This window comes from Colletotrichum orchidophilum, assembly GCF_001831195.1.
Source record: "Colletotrichum orchidophilum strain IMI 309357 chromosome Unknown Scaffold_2.1, whole genome shotgun sequence".
Lineage (NCBI taxonomy): Eukaryota > Fungi > Ascomycota > Sordariomycetes > Glomerellales > Glomerellaceae > Colletotrichum > Colletotrichum orchidophilum.
The window spans coordinates 285,028-310,382 of NW_019172958.1; the positions used below are offsets into that span (position 1 = coordinate 285,028).

Sequence of the window (25,355 nt, forward strand, 5' to 3'; positions counted from 1 at the left end):
CTGTTTGTAGCTCGACGGATATCCGCGAACCCGTTCCTAGTTGCCGCGTCAAATCAAATCTTCATGGGAGATGCTGTCACGGCCACCACGACCACCCCCAGCCACGCCCAAAACACCAGTTGGCGCCGGTAGGAATCGAACCCAGTTCAACCTACTAATAAGCGAACCTCCGCTTTCACAATGGCGACCGCAGCCAAAGTAGTCGCAGTATTCTACCACAGTACTTCAAGGACGTGACGCATCCGTCCCACCCGGCCGGGCCGTCCTGTCTCTAATCCAGAGAAACACCCGGACCATTCCAGCTGAATTTGAAACTATAACCCAATCAGTGCCAACCGCAGCACACACACCAGTCGAGCTTAATTCAGGTCATGATCGTCTCACCCCCCGCCAAGCGATTTTTCTTCGACACTACTGCAAACAACCCAAACCCCGGGGCCGATGGAAATCGGCCTGCCCGAGCAATGCCTCTTGAGCTGACGGAAGCTTCCCAGTCTAGCACTCACCACACCCTTCGCCCGTTGCTGACCTCGACGGTGGCGAGTGAGTTGGCTCAGATGTCATCCCCAAATACAATGTACAAGGCACCTCGAACAACACACATCAGCACCATGCTAGCCCATCAGAGAGTTGCGTGGCATCCTCCTCGCCCAGGGGCCCGGTAAGACAGACAACTGCTCATTCTGTGGCACAGTTGTTCCACCGCTACAAGCCAGATGCTCTCTTACAGCCTGTCACTGTATAATCAATTAGACTCCCTATCATTGGCACATACGACCATACCCATTGGAAAACTCGGGATCCCGTCCGCTCTCCCTTAGACAAGCCAATGAGGGCCGGATTAGTAGTTGGGTCGGTGACGACCAGCGAATACCTGGTGTTGTATGTCATTGTTTTTGCCTTGGAAATCTAAGCTTCATATTTTCTCCCTCCTCCAGGCGCGCCGAAGTCAAAAAAGGGACAGCGGGCCCCGAGCTTGCTGGCTTTGGAAACCTCAGCAAGATGCTGACAGCCGAATCAAAGCTGTGCGTTACGAACGTCTTGAGGTCGCTCACAAAGTGTGCATGATGCCAACCGCTGCTGTAGCAGCAGCAGCTGTATGCATGCTACCTTACGCTCGATCTCACTCGTCCTTGCCTAAAGTCATGAAGAGCTTTTTGCCGAGCAGGGGCACTTGCTTCTTGTCTCCTATGAGTCGTCGTTTTTAATTGGGCTGGACCAAACTCCGCGCTGTCTTGCCTGCAGCGCGTAGCTGATCCTCCTCGGTGTCGGTTAGCTCCATACTTCTTTGCTGAAAATCCAAGCACGGAAACCCGATTTCAGGTTGAACCCTGAATGTTGTCGAAGAAGTACTTTCCCCGTGGCCGTATGTGCTGAGTATTTGCCTCTGGGTTAAGGGTTCAGTTGAGGCCGTGAGGTAGCGGGCCCATAGCGTTCATCTCATGTTGCCTCGAGATGAAGCGAACCTAAACCCAATCTACCTCTTTGACAATACCCGGCCAAAATTTGCTCATCTGGCACAGATATTGATGGCGAGCACGGTTACCAACGCACGCTTGCTTGATCTTGATATCCATCACGTCCACTCAATAAGTGTAAATTTGCAGCTGCTAGGAGGCGGTAATACCGTCTTTGGACTGGGAGTAGCAGTCCTCGGGGACCCAAACGCCATGATATGCTATGATCGTAATCCGAACGCGCGACGCCATCCTTAACGTTGCGCAATTGCTATGCCTCTTCAGGTTTCCAAGTTCAACTCCAGCCCATGTCGTCAAATCGAGAAACACCTGTCCCAATTCATTTCGTCATTTGATCCGGCCGCCAGGACCAGGCCAGCTCACGTCTTCCTTTCAAGCCTCTGGCATAGTGGCATCGTCCGCCACGGGTTCCACAGGTTGGAGCTTCGTCCTCCGCCGCGGCGGCGGCGCTTTTGGTGGTATCTTCTTATGTCCATTCAGATGCAACGTCGTCGTCGGTCCGACGGGAACACCATGTCGGTGTTTCGGTACCTCGGGCAACGGCTTCTTCGGCCGCACAGCGCCTGCCCCGGCCTTTGCCTCTCCTTGTTTGAGTCCCGCGTCTGCCTCAGCCTTGCGACTCGGAGTTATGACGCCAGGTTTCTCCATGACGGCGGCGACGTCGACGACACTAACGCTGCTCGCTGTGTCCGATCGTGTGAGACTGATGCCCAGGAACTTCCGAGCCACCTCTGCCTCGCCAGAAGCCTCCTGGTCAACAAGCCATTTGACTTTGGAGACTCTGTCGACCAAGCGCACCGTCGTTTCGTCCGCGGGGGCGAAATGAGAATTTCCGTAGCCTCCCAGAATCCTCAAAACCTTGAGCACCTCATCACGCTTGTAGTGCGGCGGGTGACTCAGTTGCGTGTGTGCCAGCAGTGGGTATAGAACCCGAAGATAGGTGTGACGAAGCGATATCTTTTCGTCCGGCAAGTCCATCAAGTTCCGAATGATGACGTCGAGAAGGACCTTGAGGTCATTTGTGTAGAAGTATTCGTATGTGGCTTTGGTTGTAAATAATAAATAAAGAAGTTTCAGGATCAAGAGTTGCAGAGACGTCTCAGTTTCACGATTTAAGAGTAAAATGATGTTCTCTCCGAATGTGCGGAACGAATCGCCGTGAAGACTAAGGCACTTGATCACCCTGTTGGTGAGGGGCGCAGTGGGTGAGCTAGGATCGGAGGCGACGTCGGTAGATGCGAGCATATATTGTTCGTTAAGAACCAACTATTTCCATATGCGTCAGTGCCAGCGACGGACAGGAGGGTGCATGAGGAGGGCATGTGTACCAGCACGCGGATGATTGGATAGTGGTATGGATCGTGAACATCGTTAGACAACTCCTCGATTATCTGGAAGAGGTATGCAACAAAGCCGTCGTCGACCTGCAGCAGGTCGGCGGTGCGCAACCTTTCGACCCGGGACATTTCGTACATCAGCTCCAAAAGCAAGCGATGGAGCCTCAGATCCTGCTCTTTACGACCGTTAATCAGCTCGAGGAGGCGAGGGAAGCATGCTTCCTCAATCATGCGGGAGTATAAGGCCTCGTCGGCATGGCCGTCGAGCAGAAGGAACAGCACAATAGCGTGCAGCGACGGGGGTTCGTCCTCCTGGAGGAGGCTGTAGATGATCTGTGTTCGGATGTAGTCCTTGTTATCTTGGAATAGCTTGCATTGTAGCAGCTTCTCGCAGCAGGCGGCGACGTCGTCTTCATTTTCGGAGAACTTGTCTCTGAACCTCGAAGTAAGATAGAGCCACGATCGAAGGGTTTCGTCGATTAAGTCGTGGGACTGGTATTGGGTAGTGACGACGTCGTCGAGCTCTGTAGTTGACGATGAGACTCTGGTTAGCGACGAAGCTCACGATGCGCGCAGTCTGCGATGCAGCAATGCAGGGCCTGAGAGATCACAAAGAATACGGCATCATGAGCAGCGGGGCGGGAGAGGAAGGTACAGGAAGGAGGGGTTGAATAAGGTATGGAGGCGAACTCGGCTGACCTTCCCAAAATTGATGCTTGGTCTCGAGAGACTCGTAAAGGTCGAACTCAGCCATGATGCTAGAACCACCGCGAGAATGTGGGTGGAATGGTCTGCATCACCGGCGCAGTGCGAACAGCGACTGCTATGGATGGAGGAGAAGTGATATTCGGTGGGATGAAGATGAAGCCGGCTGGAGTTTCGACTCCTTGGGATTTGATACACCACATGGCTTGACAACAAGGTCCCCCTCCTCAGGTACCTAGTTGGGTCAGGGCACCTAGGCAGCCTGGGTCCAGGTCCGAGCTGGATGAGGTAAGGACGGTCCACGGGTGGAATACTGTAACTGAGAAGGTCCACAGAGCGGTAGCGGCAGCGGAGCGGCAAAACTGAAGGACATGTGGTTGGCGGCGACTGCCCAGGTGAGGGGAGCTTTTTGTACACCCCACTACCTAGGTACCCTTAATGGACACCTCACCCGACTGCGCTTCCACTGCAGGCGGGCACTGTTCCGGCGACAGCGCAAACGGTCACTTGATCCCGGTGAAAGCCATTGGAGGCGACTTCATGTCCCTCCATGTCCGTCAATTTTTAACCTCATGATCGTGACCTCCTGAGTGTCCCATACAACAATAACTGGAGATGGAGAATGAAATTCCAATGTTCATTTACTCTGCCCATAACCTTACCAAATGCTGCGTGCCTTAGCATCTCTGCCGTAAGAGCACCGCACTGCCCAGAGTTCCAACAGAGGTCGACTACGTCACACGTTCAAATACTGCCTGGTAGGGAAACTTGTCCGTGTGTAACAGAAAGTCTCTGGAGTACACGCTACGGGCAGTCATCACTTGTCAATATCGTTGATGTTAATAACTCATACTTATGCTGCGAGCTCTATGTGCAGCGTGTCCCTCATTCACCTAGTACCTATTAAGACAAAAAGGGTAGGCGGAATTGACAGATGGAGAAATTCATTGAATAAGAGGGTATTATATCCGTATTGTAACCACCCCCAATGCTCCAAATACCCTCGGTGACCTTGCGCCGCAAACGCCTCTACTCAGATCGCTCATGAACTGTTGCCGACCAGTTTTTCCAAAGTCTCCTCCCATGTATCCTGCTCTTCAACGGGTCTTTGGCCATTATCATACACTTTGACCTTGTCGGCGTACTCCTTAATGTTGCTGACAACGTAGTCTGTAATCGTGTTACCCTTGCCTGCCGCAATCCTCAAGATGAGCTCGTTCAGATGTTGCCGCCCGAGGATATCCACGTGGTCTGCCGTCTTGGGCCCGCCGCGGGGGTTGAATCGCTCGGGTTCGTGCTCCATCTCGACAACGGTTACTTTGACCCCGGCTGGGTTATACCTCTTGTAGTTCCACCCACGGTTACACATGTATCCCGTGCTGAGAAGGTTCACCGTTCCGTCGCCCTCTCCCATGACGACACCGTGATCCACCTCTCCTTGCGTGAGGGCCGTATCAATCGTGATGTTCAGATTCGTGAGAGCCGCTGGCATCTCTGGTGACCGGTAGTAATAGCCTCGCTCTGTGGGTTTGCCTACGCCATAAAAGCAGTAGATCTTGAGACTCGGTGCTAACGGCAGACGTGTTTCTAGTGGGTTGATCCACTTGTTGGGGTCTTTTTCATTGGCATCAACCTCGGCTTGGGTGTGTGCCACGCCATGAGAGTAGGCTCCCTTCACGTTCCTCGAGTACCACTCCTCGGTCGTGTTGAACAGGTAGTCCATAGCCGATTCGACAGTCAAATTCCGATCCGGAGTAGTCCAATTCATGCCGCTGCGGAAATTGAGGAGAGAGCCGTAAGACACTTCCTGGTCTGGCTTGTCATCCGGAGCCCATGTCGAATTACCCCAAACAGCATCTCCCCCGATGGGAAGCATAGACGAAATGCCAGGCATCGCACGGAAGAGCTGAGCTCTTTCATCTTTGCTCAAGAACTTCTCGAGGCCGTACACGGCAAAGGCGTTGAGCTGAGCTGTGTCTCTCATTTCACCTGACAAGACAGCCGTCAAGTCCTTGACAGCGCCTAGCATGCAACCACTCACGTTGATCCACGCCTCGACGTGCTGCTCGACCCAGTCGTCGCCACCCCGCCCACCGCTCTCGGATGCGACCCAGTGGAAGAAGTAGAAGAGGACCTGCCCTCCCATGCTGTGGGACACGAGAACAGCTTTCTTGCCCGAAAACGCATGCGCGGTTTCAATGTAAGACTTAAGCCTCGAAAAGTACTGGTCGCGGGCTTCGAGATTGGGGTACGCCAAACGCCAATCATAGGCTGCGGTGAAGGAATTAGTCGGGTCGTAGCCTATAGATGCCAGATTTTCGAAAATTTTATTCCAGATCCAATAGCCGGTGATGAAGAAGTCAGTTGCGTCAAAGCCTTGAGCAGCTCGTAACTTGATATGAGGGGGATCAAGGCCGGTGTCCTGGTCCAGCATGATATGTTTCTTCCAGTTTTCCTTGTCCAGGACCAGCGCGCGCATCATGCTCCAACTACCCCAGAGGCGTTTGCGGAAGTATTGACGGGAAACGTTGGCTGTGCCCCACGACTCAAGGCCGGTTGAGATTACGCCAGGGACCATGATCATGGGATGATGGGCATGGAGGCCCTCGGCGCGGGCCTGTAAACCTACGGAAAAGGCATCGTAGCTATCGACGAATTCCCGCTCGCCTTGCTTCACAAGCGGTCGGTCTTGTTAGCTCTAGCCAGCTAAGTGACGCTTGCCCATCAACGATGGCAACTAAATTATTACTAACCACAAGCTCCCGCATATCCTTGACCAAACCGGCTGGTAAAACATCGAAAATGCTGTCCATGCTGAGGTCTCCAAGCTCAGGGAAATCTATTAGGTCGTTGCTTTTTGCGAAGAAGCCGGCGGCTATGATTCCGAACAAGCTTCCAAGTAGGAAGATGGCGCCATTCCGACGTTTCCGTGTCTTGGGTTTTACGTGCTGGACGACGTGAGCTGTGGTCTCGGATTTCTCGGGGCTTTCGTCTCGAGGTGTTGCAGGCTCGCCATCAACGTGGGTGTCGGGGGGGATGGCTCGACGCCTAAGAGTCGAGGAAGACATGGTCGCGGTCGCAAAGGCTGTTACCACGCAGAGATGCTAGGAACGCGAAGTCAGCTCATGAAATCAAAATTGCAATAGCCGAAGGAGGCCAGGCTGTGTCAAGGAAAACAAAGGTCATGCGGTGTGTACCTGAGCTTGGGATGAAGTGGGAGGGAAGAATGTACACCGCGGTATCCTCCGGGGGTTTGGCCCGGTACTTATTGGGAGGCACGTGGGCGAGGGGACGGGGTGAGCTAAGCGGCGAGCAAGGGGGAAAGAAGGCAAGCCCAGAGCTAGGCAAAGCTTGATTAACGTACCTAAGACAGAAAGAGGAACGAAGGTTGACAGACAGCCCCGAGATTTGCGAGATTCAGCTGCGCTGGGCCGGGCAATACTGAGAATTAAGGAGTCCGGAGCTCGGAGGGTGGGATCTTGGAGGCGGCCGAAGAACGAGCCAAAAAAAAAAAAGGGCTGCATGAGTGCTGGTAGACTCCGTGCGGTCCGACGTGACGTCAATCTCCGAGGGGCCCAGCCAACCTGACGTGCTGTAAACAGGTCTCCATCTTGAATTCATACTGCCTTACTTCACAGTACCAGTCAGTACCTCAACATGCGGTGTGAAGATTATATCGCCCCTTTCAGATTCCAGCTGCAAGAATAATAAGGTAACATAACTGACCACCAGCGATTTTAATCATCAAAAAAGCCTATTATATAATTCCAGACTTATGAAGTACATATTCGTCTTTTTTCTCTAAGAAAAAGGAGTTATTTAGGTATAATATCCTAGGAGGCACAGACAGTACGCGATTTCCTAAAGGGTGTTGTAATATTCACACGGCGTGCTCAAGTATCTTATAGCACCTAGAGCAGGCAAGGCATGTATGGATGTCTTTCATTTAATTGGCGATGCCTGCCTGTCGCGCAGAAATGCTCCGAAAGCGGTCAAACCATCCACTACTCGGACCTCTCTTGAAGTGAGGTATTGGGAAGTGAGGCAGGTACCCTAGCAATGGAAGAGGTTTACATTGATGGGCCTATGGCAGTTTGGCATGGCAACTAGTTGCCTTGTCATTATACCTATTGGGTAGATATGAAGCAAGTTCTACCTACCTTAGGTAGGTCTTGCCAGGAATACCCAAGTTTCAAGCCTTACAACGCATCGACGCGCTGGCAAGTGTGATACGCCGCCTTTCATGGCCTCACCCGAATGCACCTCACCTTACCACATGCTTACCTCACCTGGAAGATATTTCACTTTTCCGCGATCCCAATATGTCCAATAAGTCAGGTAAATGTCAGGTGCCTGCAGCCTGCTTAATGGCAGATATCCAATGAGATGGCTGGCGAGGTAGCACGAGGGCGGCCGTTTGACATGTGACAGTGAAGGGAATTGATCGTGCCTGACTGAAAAAGGAACCTTAGTGCTCCCTGATAGATCAGTAATGGGCGATGGGCCGCTCGGTGGCTCCACTTAATGGCCTACCCGCACAACTGACCTCCGAACCCGACAGGGAAGTGGATGTGGACGGTGGGCCCGACTTGACCGGGCGGGGCCTACCGTACTCTGCAGATTGGACACTGGACACGACACCGCACGGTCTGAGCGAAGCTGACTGACCTGAAGTACCGCAGCCAAACAACTCGACTCAGTTTTAGGTATCGACCTGAATGCAGCGCCCCGACTCCGACTAGAAACAGAAACCCGACTGCGGGATATTCAACCCGTCTCCTTCGCCGCCGCCGCCGCAGCCCATCATCTTGCAACTGCAAACGTACATCCCGCATCTTCTCATATCACCAGCTGCGGCAGAGCCGCGCCTCTGCCATTTGCATTCCTCCTCGACAGCGAGCGCTCGTCACACTACGGCCACCCGGTTATTTGCTCGCACTTTCTCTCATCCACCTCGTCTCGGAACCAAGACCTCACTCTTGCTTCTCCTTGCGCTGTCCAAATTGTCATGCCTTGAGACCTTTCCACGTGCCGGTCTAGGCTTGTCCGCAACCTCTCACTGATCTCCTTTTCTTTTACCTCTTCCCAGCGGATACCATCCTGAAAACAGAGAGTCTCGCCAGACAGCAACATGGACGCCTCCAATGTCACCCACTTCCCCGCGGATCTGCAGTATATCCAGTATGAGCACGGTCTGGAAGCGAATTATCTCCCTGCTATACGTTCTTTGATCGCAAAAGACTTGAGTGAGCCATACAGCATATACGTCTACCGATATTTTCTACAACAGTGGGGCCATTTGTGCTTTATGGTGCGTACCCTCTTCGGTGCCATCGCCGATGCTTACTTTACTTCAGACCTTGAACCCCACCGATGGATCTCTCATTGGCGTCATTATCTGCAAGTTGGAAGTTCACTCGTCTCACTCACCGCCAACACGCCGGGGCTACATTGCCATGCTCGCCGTGGCCTCGCCGTATCGCGGTAAAGGCATTGCGACAGCACTCGTGAAGAGGGCCATCGATGCCATGGCCCTAAGGAACGCAGACGAAGTGGTTCTGGAGACAGAAGACACCAACACACAAGCCATGCGCCTATACGAGCGTCTAGGGTTCTTGCGCTCGAAGAAGCTACATCGGTACTACCTCAACGGCAATAGCGCCTACAGGCTGGTACTGCTGCTCAAGCCTATCGACCCAGATGCTGTGTTTGAGGAGTCAGATGGCCAGTCTCCATGACTAAGAGAAGACTGGGAAGATATGCTTCTCAAGTCGAAAAGAATAATGGAAAACATGTGCGGCGTTATTTGAAGACGGCCACCTTGGCCAGTTCATGAAATCACCGAAAGATCGCAGCAGGGTTACATAAGAGTTGGCAAAGAATTGCCACTATTTCAACCGAGACATTGAGTCCGTTAAATGATAGCATCACCAGCGGCACTGGTACCGGGCTTGTTTTTTCATTATGGCGTCGATTCTGATAGGCGGTTGAGCGGTGTATAAAGGTACGGAGGCATGGTTTGGCAGGGCGCATGTCGCAGTTCGTATTTACACATGTGGCATAGGCACGTAGCGGTACTCTACAGTACGGCTTATCAGAGTCACACATCAAATTTCGTGTACATCAGAAGAGCAAAGATGAAAAGAAATCTGCCTTCTCAACTTGAGTATTAAGCGCCAATTCAGCATGCAACCGTTGGGCCGAGTGCTGGTCCATACGGCCCTCCTAAGCCGATAGCTGCAAAAGAAAATGTCAAAAGGTGAATCATCAGCCTCTACCGGGATATACAGGGCCCGCATGGTTGGGAATTGCCTAGGATAACACATCTTTGGAACTGTAAATTGAGGCTTTCATGCCCCAATGGTTGCCGTGAGCAATACCGAGGTAAGTGAACGCATCTTGGACGTGTCAGACTACAAACCTTTCTCAGCAATATGAGTGTTACACAAACCTGGTTTGTAGTAAATAGGACGTCCCATAAGCTCGACAAGCTTCAGCTCTCTCAGCCGACGCAAGACCCGTGTGACATCTGTCATATCGCTGAAGTTGGCCGTATACACGCAAATGATCCGGTCTTTCCGGCCGGTCGGGTCCGTATATGGGTTCCAAGGGGCGACTTTTGCGGCAATACCCAGCTCGTTGTTGGCCGTGGCCCTCGCAATGATATTCCAGACTTCGTTTACATCTTTAGGCTGATAGAAAAGCATCCACTAGTAATTGACTTCAGCTTTTGTGCGCATTGCGCGGGCTTAGATAAGCACTTGCCTTGCCGGCCTTGATCTTACACATATGCGCGAGGCCCATGATATCTCGGGTAGCATCCTCTTGTTCTTGCTTCATTAATTTTGCCTGTACTGCCTTGGTTTTTTTGGTGTTCTCGACTCCTTGCTTGTAGTTGAGCAGGATCTCTAATCTCTCGGTACCTCCCTCAACAAGAGTATCGAGCCGTGATCCCTCCTCCTCGGGTGCTTCATCCTCGTTGCCTCTGCTGCGCTGGTTCTGGGAATTGAATTTCTCCTGTCTGTGAATGTACGGATTGCAAATAAAAATCCACGGAAGATGCTCGCTGTGCTCGGTTGTCTCGGGGGGGAGACGATCAAGGAAGTCATTAACGGTCTCCGTCAACTGCCACGCATAGGGAACGCCCGCGTATGGGTTGTGAAGTTTGGTGCTGTCAAGAGGCTCCTTCTTGACTTTACGGCCCACCGAGGCGGCATTCGTTTCTTCCCACCACTGGGAAATGTCAAATGCTGTGACCCGAGACTCGAGGTCACCGACCATCTCGTCGTCACCTAGGCACAAATTAGTTTGCTTCTTAATGCCAATCGCCTTCATAGCGATGCAAACCGTAGAAGTCGGATTCATCAGAATCCATCTTGGCCAATGCAAGGCTCAGGGACAACAAGGACCGAGGCAGAAATGATATGTACAACGGAAGCGTCGTGTCTCTCAGGGAGGAAATTGCGGTGTACGTTGGTAAAATCGGGGACGAAAAAGAAAGCACCGCCCCCGAGATAAAGCGTGACCGACGACTTTGGCAACTAGGACGAGTTGACTATATGTGGGCAACGGCCTCCTCATATGCCCTTGGGTGCGTGGGGTTAAAGTATCGATAAAGTTTGGATCTATCGAATTGGAACAAGGAGGGATTCTCCTGATACCCCGTCATTTTGAGAAAGGATTGCAGCTTCCGAACCGATTAGCAGCTGCCAATCCCGGGCCGGGAGTTGCGGGATCCTTCCGCTTGCCCCGGGGCACGCAGCCGATACCGCCACCCCTACGAGAGCTTTTTGGCGACTCCAGAAAGCACCACGCGTCAAATGTCAATTTCAACTTCCCCCACCCATATTCGCCGGTCCACGAGCTTGATGCTGCCGAAAATGATACAGCATGGCATCTATTTGTTAGACAATCCCATCTAACGACATCTTCATCACGCACGCAAAGTACGGGATCGGTCGTCGAGCTTTTCTTTTCAGCCCGGAAGAGGAGACAACATCACATAACCCACAATGGGTGACTCAGCCCCATTCATTGCATCGAAGCAGTCTCTCATTCTCGATTTGCCCCCAAGCTGCGTAGAGTTTTGCTCATCGTATCCGTCTTATTTCGTGGTTGGCACCTATAACTTGGTCAAGGAAGAGGAGGCAGGAGTTGAGTCGTCAGACAGTGCAGACGTAGCTGCCCCCAAGAAGCCCCAGAGCCGGAATGGTAGCTTGATTCTATACCGGCTTGTGGGCGGCCTTGCGTAAGTCTCTGGCTTGCAGACAAGAAGAAGTGCCTCGTTTGAATTTTGGCTGACTTTTCCTCAGGCAACATGTACAAACACTCTTGCATCCATCTGCCATTCTTGACCTGCACTTCTGCCCATCGCCAGGTCGACAGGACATTCTGGCTGTAGTTTCGAGTACGGGGACACTGTCCATCTTTAAGTTGGCCCCGGGTGCCAATGACTTACAGCCATTGAAGCACGTGGCTACTAGCAGGATCTCTGATGTTCCGGAAGGCGTTCTTTTCCTCTCTGGGGTCTGGGACCCCGACGACGCCGCCTCTATTGCGCTGACAACCTCATCAGGCGAGGTGCGCATGGCAAGGCTCAATGACTCATGGGAGATTGTGGATGCAGAGGACTCCGAAGCTGTGATTACGCATTCTCTTGAAGCTTGGACTGTTGCTTTCTCGCCATCCGATCAGCCCACTTCCCAGGAAAACGGCGCCTCACGCGAGCCTTTTATCCTCTATTCGGGGGGAGACGATTCGGCGTTGCGCTACACATCATGCTCTCGCAAAACCCAACACACAGACCATGATGGTGATGTCGAGGCTCTGTACGCACCCCTTAATATCCCCGGCCATGGTGCTGGCGTGACAGCTATTCTCCCGATCTCAGTCGCACTTGCAGACAATTCGCGACTACTAGTGACGGGTAGTTACGACGACACCATACGAGTATTCTCCGTGCAGCCGCTGCACGAGACTTATGGCATGCGGAAGTTTAAATGTCTTGCAGAGAAGGACTTAGGAGGGGGCGTATGGAGGCTCAAGTTAATCGACATGAATCTCTATAATGATCGATGCCGCCTGAGAGTTTTGGCATCATGCATGCATGCCGGCGCAAGAGTTGTAGAACTTGAAGGTCCGCTTAGCAACGAAGACTGGTCTGTGACTATCCTAGCCCGGTTCGAGGAACACAAGAGCATGAACTACGGCAGCGACCTTGTACCTGCGCCAGGAAGCAAGCGTCTCGAATGTGTATCGACGAGCTTCTACGACAAGCTCTTGTGCCTGTGGGAAGTGGAATTGGCCTAGGTGAATGTGGGAGGAAGCAAAGAAAAGCAGAAGCCACCTTTGGTTTGCATGTCACCTTTACCTTGTGGAAGTGGTTGCGACGGTTGAGCACCGTTGCGACAATAAATTAATACCATTCCATTGGTTTTCCCGAGACCAGTCAGCTGGATAGGCGGGTAGCAGAGAGTATGGTCAGCTCAGCCATAATGCCTTGGCTGTTTCTTCTTTCTTCCTCCTAAAACAATTTGATGACTTTTCATGTCTGATAGAATAGTGCTGCTATCTTGTTTGAAATTCTGGTTAAGTGGACCAGGGGGTTGCCGAGTTGCAGAGAGAGCTTGACTCAAGTATCCATGCATAATAATTCCAGGCTGATGTAATTTCTGACAGGGAGGTTTCTTGTTGGAGCAGACCAGTTCGCCTACTAGATACCTTATGAATGGATGATGCATTGCGGTAATAGGGGGTCCTAAAATGCTTCGCATCTTCTTTCGCAAGGGGAGGTGGTTTTGTTTGGATGGTGGGGAGATGCATTCACTTGCCGAATGGCGGGGTATTTCAGGTACCCGTATGCATTCATCAAGGCTAGATAAGCTAACTGGAAAGGCAAGGTAAGGTAGATAAAGCAAAAAGATGCCGAAATTGAAGAACCAAGTTCCACGAGGAGGTATCCAGAGTGTACTCATCTACCTACCTACCTTACCTTTTGCAACCTATTGCAGGCCATAGAAGTAGTTATTTAACTTATTGGACTGTCTACCTAATATTCGGTGCCCGACTGGACACCTAGAGGGGAACAGCTTCCCATAACGCAAGTCGCATGGGAGAGAGACTACCTTACCTAGGCACCATTATACAGATGGAAAGAGAGTCGATTAGTAAAACAATTGGAGTCCAATGCCTGGCAGGGATCAAGCGAATAACAAAGACTATCTCAGGTAGGTGAGTTGAGTTGAGGTGGGGTGGCAGGTTCATTCCGCATCTCCCCTGTTCACCTGGTAAGTTCACCTGCGAATGCAATTCCTCAGATGCCTATCGGTGGCCCCAAATACGTCTTCACCTGCACAAACCACGCTGTGTGGCCTTCCAGGTCAACCTCCATTTGCCTCCAGGTCGGGCAGGTAATCCAAGCAAGGCATGGCACCGCAGGGTTCCATTGCGTTAGGTAAGGTAGACACTTGGGACCTGTAGATTTGAAGTAGCCCAGCCCCAGGTACACGGTCCCCCCCCGGCCCGAACAGCACAGCACCCCCCGCTAGGGACAGCGCAGCAGCACAGCAGAGCCCCCGACAGCAACCACTCGGAGCCTTGGAACGCTCAGGTCAGATGGACGGAGGTACCTGCCGTGGGTCACCTCACCTCACCATATACCTTACTTGAGGTGCCTACCTACCAGCCTTGACGCCGCCACGCCGCCGCGACAATTCTCACCTTTAGCTTTACTATCTGTCTGCCTCTGACGATGCAAATCACAATTGCTTCCCGCCGTTGCTATTGCTAGTCTTTGCCTCTACCTCTGCTCCGGCTGCTACACGGATACGATTCCGCAGGTCCCCGAAAGACGACACTCGCTTTTGCATCTACGTACCTTATCCATTCCCAATCTACCTTAATCTCTCTTCCTTTTCTCCCCACCGACAAACTTTCGGCCGCTCAGCTCTACCTTTCGTATCCTTCCTCGACGCCGAATTGAGGTCAGAACAAACGACCTTGGTTGTTCTTGGGCAAGACCTCATAGCAGATACATACTTCAGGTACGTCCTTGCATCTAAGAATATCCACGTCCTGTAAGACTTATTGTGCCATCTTGTCCATTTTTCCTTTCTTTCCCACTCGACGACAGCCGTGGCTAACTCTACTCCCGACTTCTTGGGCAGCATTCCTCACCGAGCTCGTCTACTTCGATCTTTTCTCGCGCCTGCCCCCCGTCGCCGAGTCCCCCTCGAGTCCACGTCCGACGTATGAACCAGCATTAAGTCAACTGCTGGATAAGCAGCTTCCAAGGCTGGAAAATCCCGGTGTACTGCGACCGACAGATCCTACCATGGACGGCCAAGCGCCCAATGGCGCAGCTGGCATGGCTCAGAATCCTGCTTCTACCAACGGCGGAAACCCCGACATCATCTCCCAGATCCACCAAGCCCTCGAGGTCATACACAGTCCCTACTCTTCCAACGAGTCCCGTCGGGACGCACAGCTTTTCCTCGAGAATATCAAGGGCATAGACGAGGCCCCTTTCCACGGCTTCACCCTCGCCTCCAACAAGTCGCAGTCCCCGGTTGTGCGTCACTACGCCCTGTCTCTACTTGAACATGCAATCAAGCAGAAATGGGCCGAATACAACGAGCAGCAGTCTACTATGCTACGCGAATGGGTGCTGGAGCTTTGCCGCACCTTGACTAAGGAAGATCCGCTATACATCAGGAACAAGGCAGCTCAGCTGTGGGTAGAAATCGCCAAGAGATGCTGGGGCTCCGAGTGGATGGATATGGATGAGCTCTTGGTACGGATTTGGCAGATACCCGATTCTCCTGTCCACAAAGAGCTCGTTCTTTTTGTGCTTGAGACCTTGTCCGACGAGGTCTTCAACGGCGACGACGCTGTTGTTGCAATGCGCGAAGGCATTCTCAGCAGAAGCTGTGTCGAAGTCTTTACCCCGGCTTTTGTTCTGAGAGAGGCGTTCCCCAACAGAGCTGCAGGCCCCGAGGTGCGCTCTGGGGAAGAAGGTTGGCTAAGCAGGGTATCAGAGTTCCTCAGTCAATGCCTCGACGGTGACGCACCAAACAACGACCAAATCCGCTCTTGCGCCGTGAAGTCCTTGACTGTGTTCTATTCCCTCATGCCATGGGCAATTCCAAAGTCTGTTGCCGTTGCAAACTGCGTTCCAGTCATGTGCAGAGCTCTTGCAACCCCCGAGGTATCCATACAAAAGGTACCAAGCAGACCGACCGCCTTGTGCTCGTCTCGCCCATAAACCATGGTCAAAAGCTAACATTGAACAGGCCTCGCTGGAAGCTTTGCACGCGCTGTACTCCCGTTCTAATTTCTCGGAACAAGAGTTTAAGGACCTTGTCGCGCCCATGTATGATGCGAGCTCAGTAGACCTCATGAAGAGGCTCTTCGAATGGTCCGCCGTGGATGTGGAGGATATCGACGAAGACAAGTACCAATTCGGCAAGAAATTCTCAGAAGTGTGTTGATCATCGTATAACGCGGGTGCGAGGTTGCTGACTGCTTCTAGATGCTGTCTCTTCTTGGCAACTACCTCGACCGGCGGTTCTCTGCCATACCCACAAACTCGGACGTCGGCGGTTTCCTCAACCTGCTATTGCTTACCGTACAGAGCCAAAGTCTCATCATCGCGATCCCAGTCTTGGCAACCTGGACACGCCTCCTCAACAACAGGCTGATCGGACAGAGCCCAGCCAACAGCCATCTTGTCGGGCCTCTTCTCGAAGTATGCGGCTCTCGCTTGATACGCTACGAGAACTTGCCCGAAGATACCCAAGACCAGACCTTTTTGTTTCTTATGGAGGATACCGACACCGTCCCCGAGCGTCACGCGTTTCTTGGCAACTACAGAAGATACAGCACGCAGGTCATCGAGACGATTGTCCAGCTCAAGCTATCCGATGCAGTTTATCACGTTCTCGGTCAGGCGGAGCACGTTTTGCAGCATCTGTATGATGGTAGCCCACAAATGGCTGGTGAGTTGACAGATGCTTCTTGCATGGTATTTAAAATGCTGACCTTTTAGTCGCAACATATTTCAAACACTCTATGCCTGTTCTGCGTGTCGATGCGCAGTTCACAGTCATCGAAGCCGCACTCAAAGGCTACATGAAATGGAGAGCAAGCAGCACTCAGCAGAGTTTACCAGACTATGTATGTAGTTGAGACCCTTACGCTCAAGGTGATACTAATGGACTCCTAGGAGCAACAGCGTGCCGCATTAGAGAGGGATTTGGAGTCGTGGTGCACCAAACTTCTCGAAATGAAGTTCGAGGATCCTTTGATTCGAAAGAGAGTTTTACAGCTGTTGGTCGCCTTCTCAACCACGGCACTTGACAAGAATCCAGGCTTCATGCTCAAGGTTCTTGAGCACATCTTGATGACCTGGCCATCTCCCCAGCCGGAACACCGTGCTTTCAACGAAGCGATCAAGGACTTCCAATCCGAGAGCATGGTGGAGTTGCAGAGGCTAGCCTCAAAGGTTCCTGACCACTTGCTCGCTGTTTATGACCAGATCGAGGCGAAGGTGAATGACATGATCTCGTCCGGTACTTTGGACGAAAAACGCCAAATCGCTTATCAAAGCTTTCTTTTCATCATCATTCACCGAGCATCCAACATCGATCCCGCTAAACAGGTCGATCGGCTGCAGGAATTCATCAAGCCTGTCACATCCTCATGGCAGAACCAAGAGCTGAAGAATGCCTTGTCATCATATTCTGGCTTTTGCGAATTGATGGCCTTGGACAAGGCGAAGAGGTATCTGATGAGTCACCGTGTCCACGAAGTTAAGGAATGGGGTTCCTGCGAGCTGGATGCGGAGGGTCTGGCTCTCCAGGCCGAACTAGAGGAAAGGCAAAAGGTTGGTTGATACTCGAAACGTCCACATGATGATATGCTTACTTGAATACAGATGTTACCGCTTCGCCCTACCAAATCCTTCCTTTCGTTTTCTGTTGAGAAGCTTGAAAAGACGTCAACGCCGTTCCAAACTTCATACCAGCTGTGGAATGCTAGCTTTCCGCTAATCCTCCCGGACCTTTTGCAGTTCCTGAGGTGAATCTCGCGCAACCGATTACAATGTTGCATCGACTGACATGCTGTGTAGTCATGCCCATGCCTCGCACAACCCGGATAATTGGACAGAATTGCCCAACGAGATGAGATCTGTCGTTGGCAATGTGCTCAGCGACCGCTTCTGGCAAGCAGGCATTTCGGAGGGCAGCAAAGACGAGTTCTATGCAAGAGTCATGGATAAGAAGAACACGCTTGAAGGTCTTGCCTCGACGATTCGTGGGACCGTCAGGTTTGTTAGGGAGACCTGTTACGCCATCATCTATTGCATGAGTCGTTTAGAAATGCAGTTCTACGGCTTCAGCGAGCTGCCCGGTCCGCTTGCGCAAGCGCTCTTCCGAGACTCATTTCACCTCTCAGCACATCAGCAAATTAATCTGCTCAACCTCGTCAGGTACCTCGTTGACGACTGTCCCCTCGAGCAACGAGAGCATTTTCTACCTCCACTATTAGCAGCCTGTTTCCAGCAAATGGACGCCAAGATCAATGCCGAGTGGGAGAACTTGGAGCGTCAACAAGTGATTCAGGCAGCTGCTGATGCTCTGACAGAGGAAATGAAGTCAGAGAGTATCTTGCGCCAAGTCACTTACACCGCAGTCATCATGGTGGCAGACTTCCTGGACCCTACGAAAAGGAGTATGTTCTTTTTCCATTCTTCTCCTTTTTCTTTTTCTTTCCCAGACTTGATCCACGCCCCTCCTCTTCCTCGGTTAGATTGTCACAGTCTCCTTCCCAACTTCTGTTCCTCCAGGATCCCATTGAGTCGCTTTGTAGACTTGATGTCTCTTACCCCGCTCCTTATCCTCCTCATTTCCCTGTGTACCTCGGCCGGGAGCAGTTGCTGGTGGGGGTGGTAATGGCGATTCACGGGGATTGGAGGGACGGTAAAGATTGTTAATAAGCTAACATGGACATCTAGACCCTCCGCCATTAAGATCTCAGAGCGGTCAAGAGCAACCACGGAAATATCCCTCACTGAGGAAATTCTGCCTGATGCAGTCGACCGTCGTCGAGCCACTACTGCTCTTTTGCACGCACGCCATCCGCATGCGAGACACCCGTTGCTGCAGCATAATTTTGCGAGTCTTCCGTTCCATCGTCCCAGACTTCACCGTGGCTGAGCCACTGTCGCCGAAATCTTTACCCCAAGATGGCGCTGAGACGGCACCGCCTAACAGGGACCCATACCTCGATACCACGCCAGTATCTGCGGAGGCAGCTACGGCCATCAGGGAATACATAGCCTCTGACGTGCTCCGGGCTTGCATCACCTCTTTCCATGAACCTTACTTTGTAGACCTCCAGAAGGACTTGGCATCTCTTATTGCTGCCACAGTGGTTTACTACAGCCCTGTCACAAGCACCCCACGCGACATCCTCATGTCCCTGCCCAACATAAGGCAAGCAGACCTTGACAGACTGAACGACTTTGTATCCAAGCCAGCCGCGCATACACGGCAGCAGAGAGCACTTGTGCTTGACCTGCTCAAGGACCTCAAAGGAGTCAGTATTGCCGAGATGGGAAAGCTTCCCAAAAACAGCGGCTTCGGACGCAGCAAGAGGTCAAATCGTAGCAAAATGGCCCAGGAGTTCATGACACCGGCCAACGAGTCGCGAACACGGGGCGGTGGGGTTGCTGATGGGGGGCGGGCCACACCAGACGCTCTGGAGGGAGTGGCCGGTCTTTTCGAGGGCTGAGAGACCATCGGCAGCTGCCCCCAGAATGGAAATGCACCGTTATCCGACATAGGTCACTGGCGAATATGCGCCCCGCATCGACCCAGCCCTCTGGTGAGAAGCTGAAAGATGGGAATCCAACGATGCGTGCGAGCCAGTTGAGCCAAGAGATCCGGGTGGGCTTTGTGTGAATACCGCTTTGACAGGATAACTAGAAACAGAGTATAGACATGTCATGGGCTGATGGGGAGGAATATGATTTCAGCTCCGTTTGGAGAATTGAAAAGATACCAATTTTCCCTAGGAATCGCAGTCTTTTTTCCCCTGCTCTAGGCCGTTAACTTGAAAGCAGGGAAACTTGCAGCAACGGGGCATGACCCATATCCAAGGTGATGTGCAATACACAACGAACTTGTCTAGGATAAACAGGCGCTGCGGCCTTTTTCTCAGGCCTTCCCAGAGCAATGTCCGTCATTGCATACACTTGACAGCGCTAGGAGTTGAGATGGACGAGTAGAGGGAGATGCGGCTGCAGTGCTGCAATGTTACTATGCTGCAAGTTCCTGCAGGTACTCTGGTCCGCAAGCATTTCCAAACTGAGATGGCTTCTCATCCCGGGTCCCGGAACAAGAGAACCCCCGGCAGGACTAGGGAAGTTTTTGACTGGCCACTGTACAGGAGACTACTCCTTGAAGGAGGGGAATTGAGGCCCGAGGGAGGAGAGATGGAAGGGATGGAGGACGAACGGAGAACCGCCGCACGCCCATCATTACACGGCCGATCCGCACTTTTCGGCGACAGATGTACCGTGAATGAAGCTGAGAACAAGTACAATTTACAGGGTTAGAAGAGAGGTTTCGTCATCCAAAATGGACGTGGATATTAGGTGCATGTCTCTCTCTCTCTCTCTCTCTCTCTCCCCGCAGCAGCCGGGACTTCGGGACGGGGTCGAGGCAGAGTAAGATGGCCAGGACCAGGGCCATGAGGAGTAAGGCGGGTAAACCGACGATCAACCTCGGCGATCGTATCACATCACATTGCATCATATCCAATGCTCTTCTTTCCGCATTCTATCTTCTTGCGTCCCCTGTCCTGGAGAGGTCTTTTTTTGAGAGGGGACCAACGCAAATAACATCGTATGCACAGCTGTAGGACGGTGGGGTTCGTCGGTATTTCAGGAACTACCTTGTCCTTAATAAGAAACGATGGCGGGAGGTAGTCTTTCTTGTTCATGAAGGGTTCGTACCTGTTGTTATCCCCCCCCCCCTCCTCGCGCGTGAGGGAGTGGTATCCTGACCTTTGAGTAGGAGGAAGCCGAGTTGGCTTACAATCATCACCCTATGAACATGAACAACTCATTCACGCACTTGCCTACCAGGCCACCATGTGTTCACTAGGAGGGGGTTTGTCTCGGTTTCCAACCTCTCTTGTCTTCGGCCGAGGCATTGAAGAGACGAAGATGTGAGACGAGGGAAACGATCATCGGCATGGCTTGCCACACCCACCTGACCATGCGGCTGGATCTATCAATCTGTTTGGAACCCTACTAAATTGCCATGGAGGGGCTGGACCGGCAGGTCGTTTAGTTAGCCTCGGCAAGAGGGATCGCGGAACTCCGGGAGTAGTTCACGTTGTCTGTCCCATAGATTTGGGTCAAACTTTGAAGTTGGGGGAAGGGATCACCCCGTCGCCATGGATCGGAGGGGCGAGGCGCTGGATGGGCGTCGATTGGGATGTTAACAACGAGAAACGTAGCCTTGTGAACACCGTCGGCTTTCCGTTGCTGCATGCAGTAACACACGCCCGATGCCCGGAGCCGTAATGGCGGGTCTGGCCCACCGATGTGTTTCGGGCGCGTCCATTGAGCGGTGACAAATAATTCCCAGAAAGATATCCCTTGCCACGTCTTTGCGTACTGTGAACACAAGCCGGTGTGATAGACTCAGCTATGAAAAGATATCGCAAACTGTGACGCGGTACTCGGGAGGAAGAAACTACATACGAGAGACTGTCAATAAGATAAACTTTCAGGAGCACTGTCTGGTCGGGATATATAAAAACCTTGTATGGCCAGGTAAACGAACTCAATGTCATTGATGACAAGGGGTGAGGTAATTCCCAAGTCGGGACGCAACAAAGCGTTATTTAGATGCAACTGTGACATCCTAGTCTCACCGAACCAACAGCTCACCGGCTGAGTGAGTGGCCCAACGCCTCTTCCATGTTTGCTGCTGCCCTAGGGCGTGCATCGTCCCATGATCCATCATGCGGCATGAGACTCCTCGAGTGCCGCGACCAGGAGACCGTCCTAATTCCAGAACATGCCGTTGACCCTCGGGACTCTCGCGACCTCCTCGCACACTAACTCAGGCTACGAGTGTGGGTTTAGTAAACGGTTTTTGCCAAGTCAAGTTGAGAGAAGGGCAAGGTTGCTTTGCACCCTGGCGACGAATGGACAGGCCGCAACCACATCGCTCATTTGTGGATGGACGACGGAGAGGTATCTCGAGAGACGACAGTTTGCTAGTCTGCAAATCTAGACGCGGCCCGTGCAGTACAAATCCCCGCAGTCGCGAGTAAGATACGTGGGATGACTTGCGAGCTGAGTGAGGTCTTGGATGGTCCTGCTTGCCTCGCAACGGATAGACTTTCCTGTGGATGGGGATGTCGCCCATGTGGGAGCACCCTCTTGGAGCGGTACGCAAGATGCACACACCGTGCATTCGTGGCATTCTGGTATCCATATCTGAGCTTGATACGCTGCAGCCGTTGGTTTTCTTTTAGTATTCATACCCCAAATCACACTACGCTCAAAACCGCGGTGACTCCACTCGAAGACAGTTGAAGAGGAGGCTGGCACGCTGGGTCCTGGGAGGCCATCATAAATGACTGGTAACATGCAGCCCGCTTTTGCCATCTCCCAATGCGCGAGCTCAGCACAGAGCTCCACCGCCGCATCGAGGAAATATCCTCTGCAGTGTGGGCTTCGATGTATCGGGTGGTGGGTGTGCTGGGTAGGTCCATACAGTCATTGCAACCCATCAGAACCGTGAGAACGTTATCTGGAGCTCTAGGAGACGCAGCACGGTTCGCTGTGATCGACCGGCTATGCTTGTTGATTTTCGGATACTTTGAAAGGCTGTTTGAGGGTAATAGGAGGCCCAGACTGGCAGCAGAAGCTTCCAGTCATGGACTCCCGGTTGGCTTCTTGATGGCCCGGCCTGGCGGGCTTGTTTCTCGCCCGTCCTCCTAAACAGTCTCTGGGCTAGGTAGCGTTGACCTGATGAAGGCCCAGTGACGGCGAATAGTGGAATCGACCCTGTAGTCCGGGGTCGGATGAGTTGCGGAGACGGGCAACAATTTGTAGTTTTGACTGTTGGCATCCTTTCGAGGCTGTTTTCATCTTGGTCTCGTTCGACTGTGCGTCTGAACTAACAAGTCTCTGACCATTGTACCGGGCCATACGATAGACGTCAGAAGGGGTTACTAGGCAAGTGACAGGCAACGTCGTTGGGGTGAAAGATGACCGGAATGTAATTGGACGGCCAAGGAAGTTGCCGTTACCCATCATCGCCGTCGTCGCACAAGGCACCAAGGAGGGTCGATGGGATTCGATGGGAGTGAGGCTGCGCAAAGCATCGGACGCACTGAGCGTGATGGCATTGTCAACCCAGCCATTTGACAGGGAAGGTTCAGTGCAGGATTCCTTCCATGCCACTCTATCTGCAGCTGAGAGGGGCTTCTAGCGTAGTTTCCATTGGCAATTGCAATGTCTCGAGTCTCGAGAGCGGAGGCAAAAGAAAAAAAGACTTGATTGTGCTTCACATCGGCCGCCACGCGAGGTCCGTGAGCCGGCGACAGCGTACGGAGTACGGAGTAGTAGTGACAATTCATTTGTTTGTCTGAGTCGAGGCAACTAGCTAACTGTGGGTTGGACTGTGGGTTGCCTAAGATGACGGGACTCTGTCATCGGCTTGGCGTGACGCGACTTTCACTTTCTGCGAACGAGCGGATGCATAGGTAGTATCTCTGCACCGACATTTTGATAGTTGCGTTGAGCCAGAGGGTCTGCCTGCGGTACGGTCCGGTACATCACTTTGGTACCTGGACTGGCAGCCAAAATAGCAGTCGAGGCGGATAGTCGGGACAGAGCTACATAGTATCAGTACGGATAGACAGACCAAAAGTGATGTGCATTCCGGGGATCCAGTCATATTTGCTTTTCCCGTCTGCCATGCTTGAAACGGACACTCGTGGGCGTGGCCCAGCTTTTTGTCTTGTTTTATCTTGTCTTGGATGTCGCTCTTCCTTGGGGCACACCTTCCTGCATTTAACTGTAGTCACCAACAGCAAATGAATCCACCGCGCTGTCTTGCCGGCACATGTCTTCTCAGGCGGTGCAGATACGGGACACCATGGCAATGTCTCAGTATGTTGTCTCGGCCTCACGCCCCGGTCTCATAGTACACCGAGGAGGCACGGGAAGATCGTATTGCATCTCTTCACAGGTGCCTCACGTCGCTAGTAAAGCAGCCTGGACCTCAAGTCTACACTGCGTGACTGTGAAGTCTGAGGCGGCGGAGAGTAAGGTAGAGCAGCATGCAGGGTACCTTAGAGAGACACGTGCCGCAGGAAACAGTACGTACCTGCCAAGACAGGCCCGGCGTCCGTTCCGGAAGTAGCCGTTCAGACCTTAAAACTTAGGTATTGAACGAGTGTGCGGTGAAACCATCCAAAGACGGCAGCGCTAGTATCCAGGGATGTATTACGGATACGGATACACTGCGTGGGAATTCGTAGTCAATGCCGCCGAAACCCACGTCTGCCGACTCGTCTGCACCATCAACCAGAGTGACGGAGTCTGACATGATGAATGCGGCCAGCGAGAATGGCCTCCGACCGCCATTGCATCCTTCTTTCTGCTCGATTTATCTTCCAGAGCCCATCACTTTTCCATCCAGCCGAATAAGCGGCCGCCCGTCAGCAGCCCTCACCCCTACGTAGTAAAGTCGGTTCCAGCTGAAGGGCACACAATGAACCAGACTATGGGGCATTGGGGCCAGATGCAAAAAAGCCAACCAGTTGACGGTCGCCAATCTAGCTGGCCCGGCTCCTCGATACTGTATCACCAAGATCCCGGGCGTATCCTGGACGGAGGCTCACATCCCCTCACTGTCACGCTTCCTGCGACAGCCACCGTTGGCGCATTGGCGGGGGTCCTCCGAGTCCCGAGGCTCCTCTTCTTCTTCTTCACCACCAACGAGTCTCGCTATTGGGCTTGAAAGTCATGTGTATGTACACTACGAATACCAGCACCCAGGTCGACTGGATATTGCCCAGGGGCAAGACAGGGCCCCACTCATTCAAAGATTGACAATGCCGTGGTGTGCAACCAAAAGCGCCTCTCCTTCGTTTGGGTTCCCAGTAGAGTTAGTCACATTTCCCCTCAGCCATTGAACTCTGCCATCGAGTACTAGCTCAGATCAGCAACGTCTCCAGCTCGTTGTCAAAGCGGGCTCCCCTGTTTCTTTGACGCATTCTGCTTTCTTGCCTTCTCTGCCCTGCCAGCCCCGTTACTTATGAACTAAGGTAACGTCTCCGTACGGATGCAAAGCAAGGTACGGATACCATATCAATACTTGGTTTCCGTATGGTCCGTATCTCCCCCTGCTTGCTCACCATTTGCCCCCACCCACGACGAAAAAGCACATCGCCATCATCTCCCCCTACCCCTCCCCATGCAACACATCGCCTGCTGCAGGTTAGCCACATGCGCCATACGGTATACGGATACCAAGGCACGGATACTCTGTACTTCTAATCCAAATGTCGGGGAGGGGGGCACTCGGAAGGAAGGGTACTTCTGTAATGCCTATATCCGTACTCCGTACTGTAACATGGAAGTTCTCCGTGGGGCCTGCAACATGCGTTTCCTTGGTCTAGGTATCTGCACTCGAGAGGAGAATCTCTCGACAAGGGACTGCCACTTTGCAGAGAGACTGCAAGACCACCGAATGGGACAGACAGAGTCCCCCTTTTGAACGGCATTTCCCGTCTCTTCCGC

General features: G+C 52.5%; 6 protein-coding genes across 6 annotated transcripts; 3 read left to right on the forward strand and 3 right to left on the reverse strand.

The window, feature by feature from the left end:
• Positions 1–1,850: 1,850 nt before the first annotated feature.
• Positions 1,851–3,569, reverse strand: CORC01_00225 (uncharacterized protein; the record flags this gene model as incomplete). Its single annotated transcript, XM_022611883.1, has 3 exons — positions 1,851–2,744; positions 2,807–3,339; positions 3,515–3,569. The coding sequence occupies 3 exons, from the start codon at positions 3,567–3,569 to the stop codon at positions 1,851–1,853; spliced, it is 1,482 nt and encodes a 493-aa protein (XP_022481508.1).
• A 993-nt stretch (positions 3,570–4,562) lies between these two features.
• CORC01_00226 (Lecithin:cholesterol acyltransferase) lies at positions 4,563–6,588 on the reverse strand (the record flags this gene model as incomplete). The annotated part of the gene is made up of 2 exons (XM_022611884.1): positions 4,563–6,191; positions 6,274–6,588. The coding sequence occupies 2 exons, from the start codon at positions 6,586–6,588 to the stop codon at positions 4,563–4,565; spliced, it is 1,944 nt and encodes a 647-aa protein (XP_022481509.1).
• A 2,063-nt stretch (positions 6,589–8,651) lies between these two features.
• On the forward strand, positions 8,652–9,258 carry CORC01_00227 (acetyltransferase; the record flags this gene model as incomplete). The annotated part of the gene is made up of 2 exons (XM_022611885.1): positions 8,652–8,831; positions 8,878–9,258. The coding sequence occupies 2 exons, from the start codon at positions 8,652–8,654 to the stop codon at positions 9,256–9,258; spliced, it is 561 nt and encodes a 186-aa protein (XP_022481510.1).
• A 574-nt stretch (positions 9,259–9,832) lies between these two features.
• Positions 9,833–10,895, reverse strand: CORC01_00228 (uncharacterized protein; the record flags this gene model as incomplete). The annotated part of the gene is made up of 4 exons (XM_022611886.1): positions 9,833–9,918; positions 9,972–10,230; positions 10,376–10,812; positions 10,868–10,895. The coding sequence occupies 4 exons, from the start codon at positions 10,893–10,895 to the stop codon at positions 9,833–9,835; spliced, it is 810 nt and encodes a 269-aa protein (XP_022481511.1).
• Positions 10,896–11,532: 637 nt separating this feature from the next.
• Positions 11,533–12,829, forward strand: CORC01_00229 (uncharacterized protein; the record flags this gene model as incomplete). Its single annotated transcript, XM_022611887.1, has 2 exons — positions 11,533–11,768; positions 11,833–12,829. 2 exons carry the CDS (start codon positions 11,533–11,535, stop codon positions 12,827–12,829), a joined length of 1,233 nt encoding a protein of 410 aa, XP_022481512.1.
• A 2,023-nt stretch (positions 12,830–14,852) lies between these two features.
• Positions 14,853–19,312, forward strand: CORC01_00230 (uncharacterized protein; the record flags this gene model as incomplete). The annotated part of the gene is made up of 8 exons (XM_022611888.1): positions 14,853–15,725; positions 15,811–15,999; positions 16,050–16,515; positions 16,566–16,693; positions 16,743–17,402; positions 17,454–17,596; positions 17,649–18,250; positions 18,534–19,312. The coding sequence occupies 8 exons, from the start codon at positions 14,853–14,855 to the stop codon at positions 19,310–19,312; spliced, it is 3,840 nt and encodes a 1,279-aa protein (XP_022481513.1).
• Between the last annotated feature and the right edge of the window lie 6,043 nt (positions 19,313–25,355).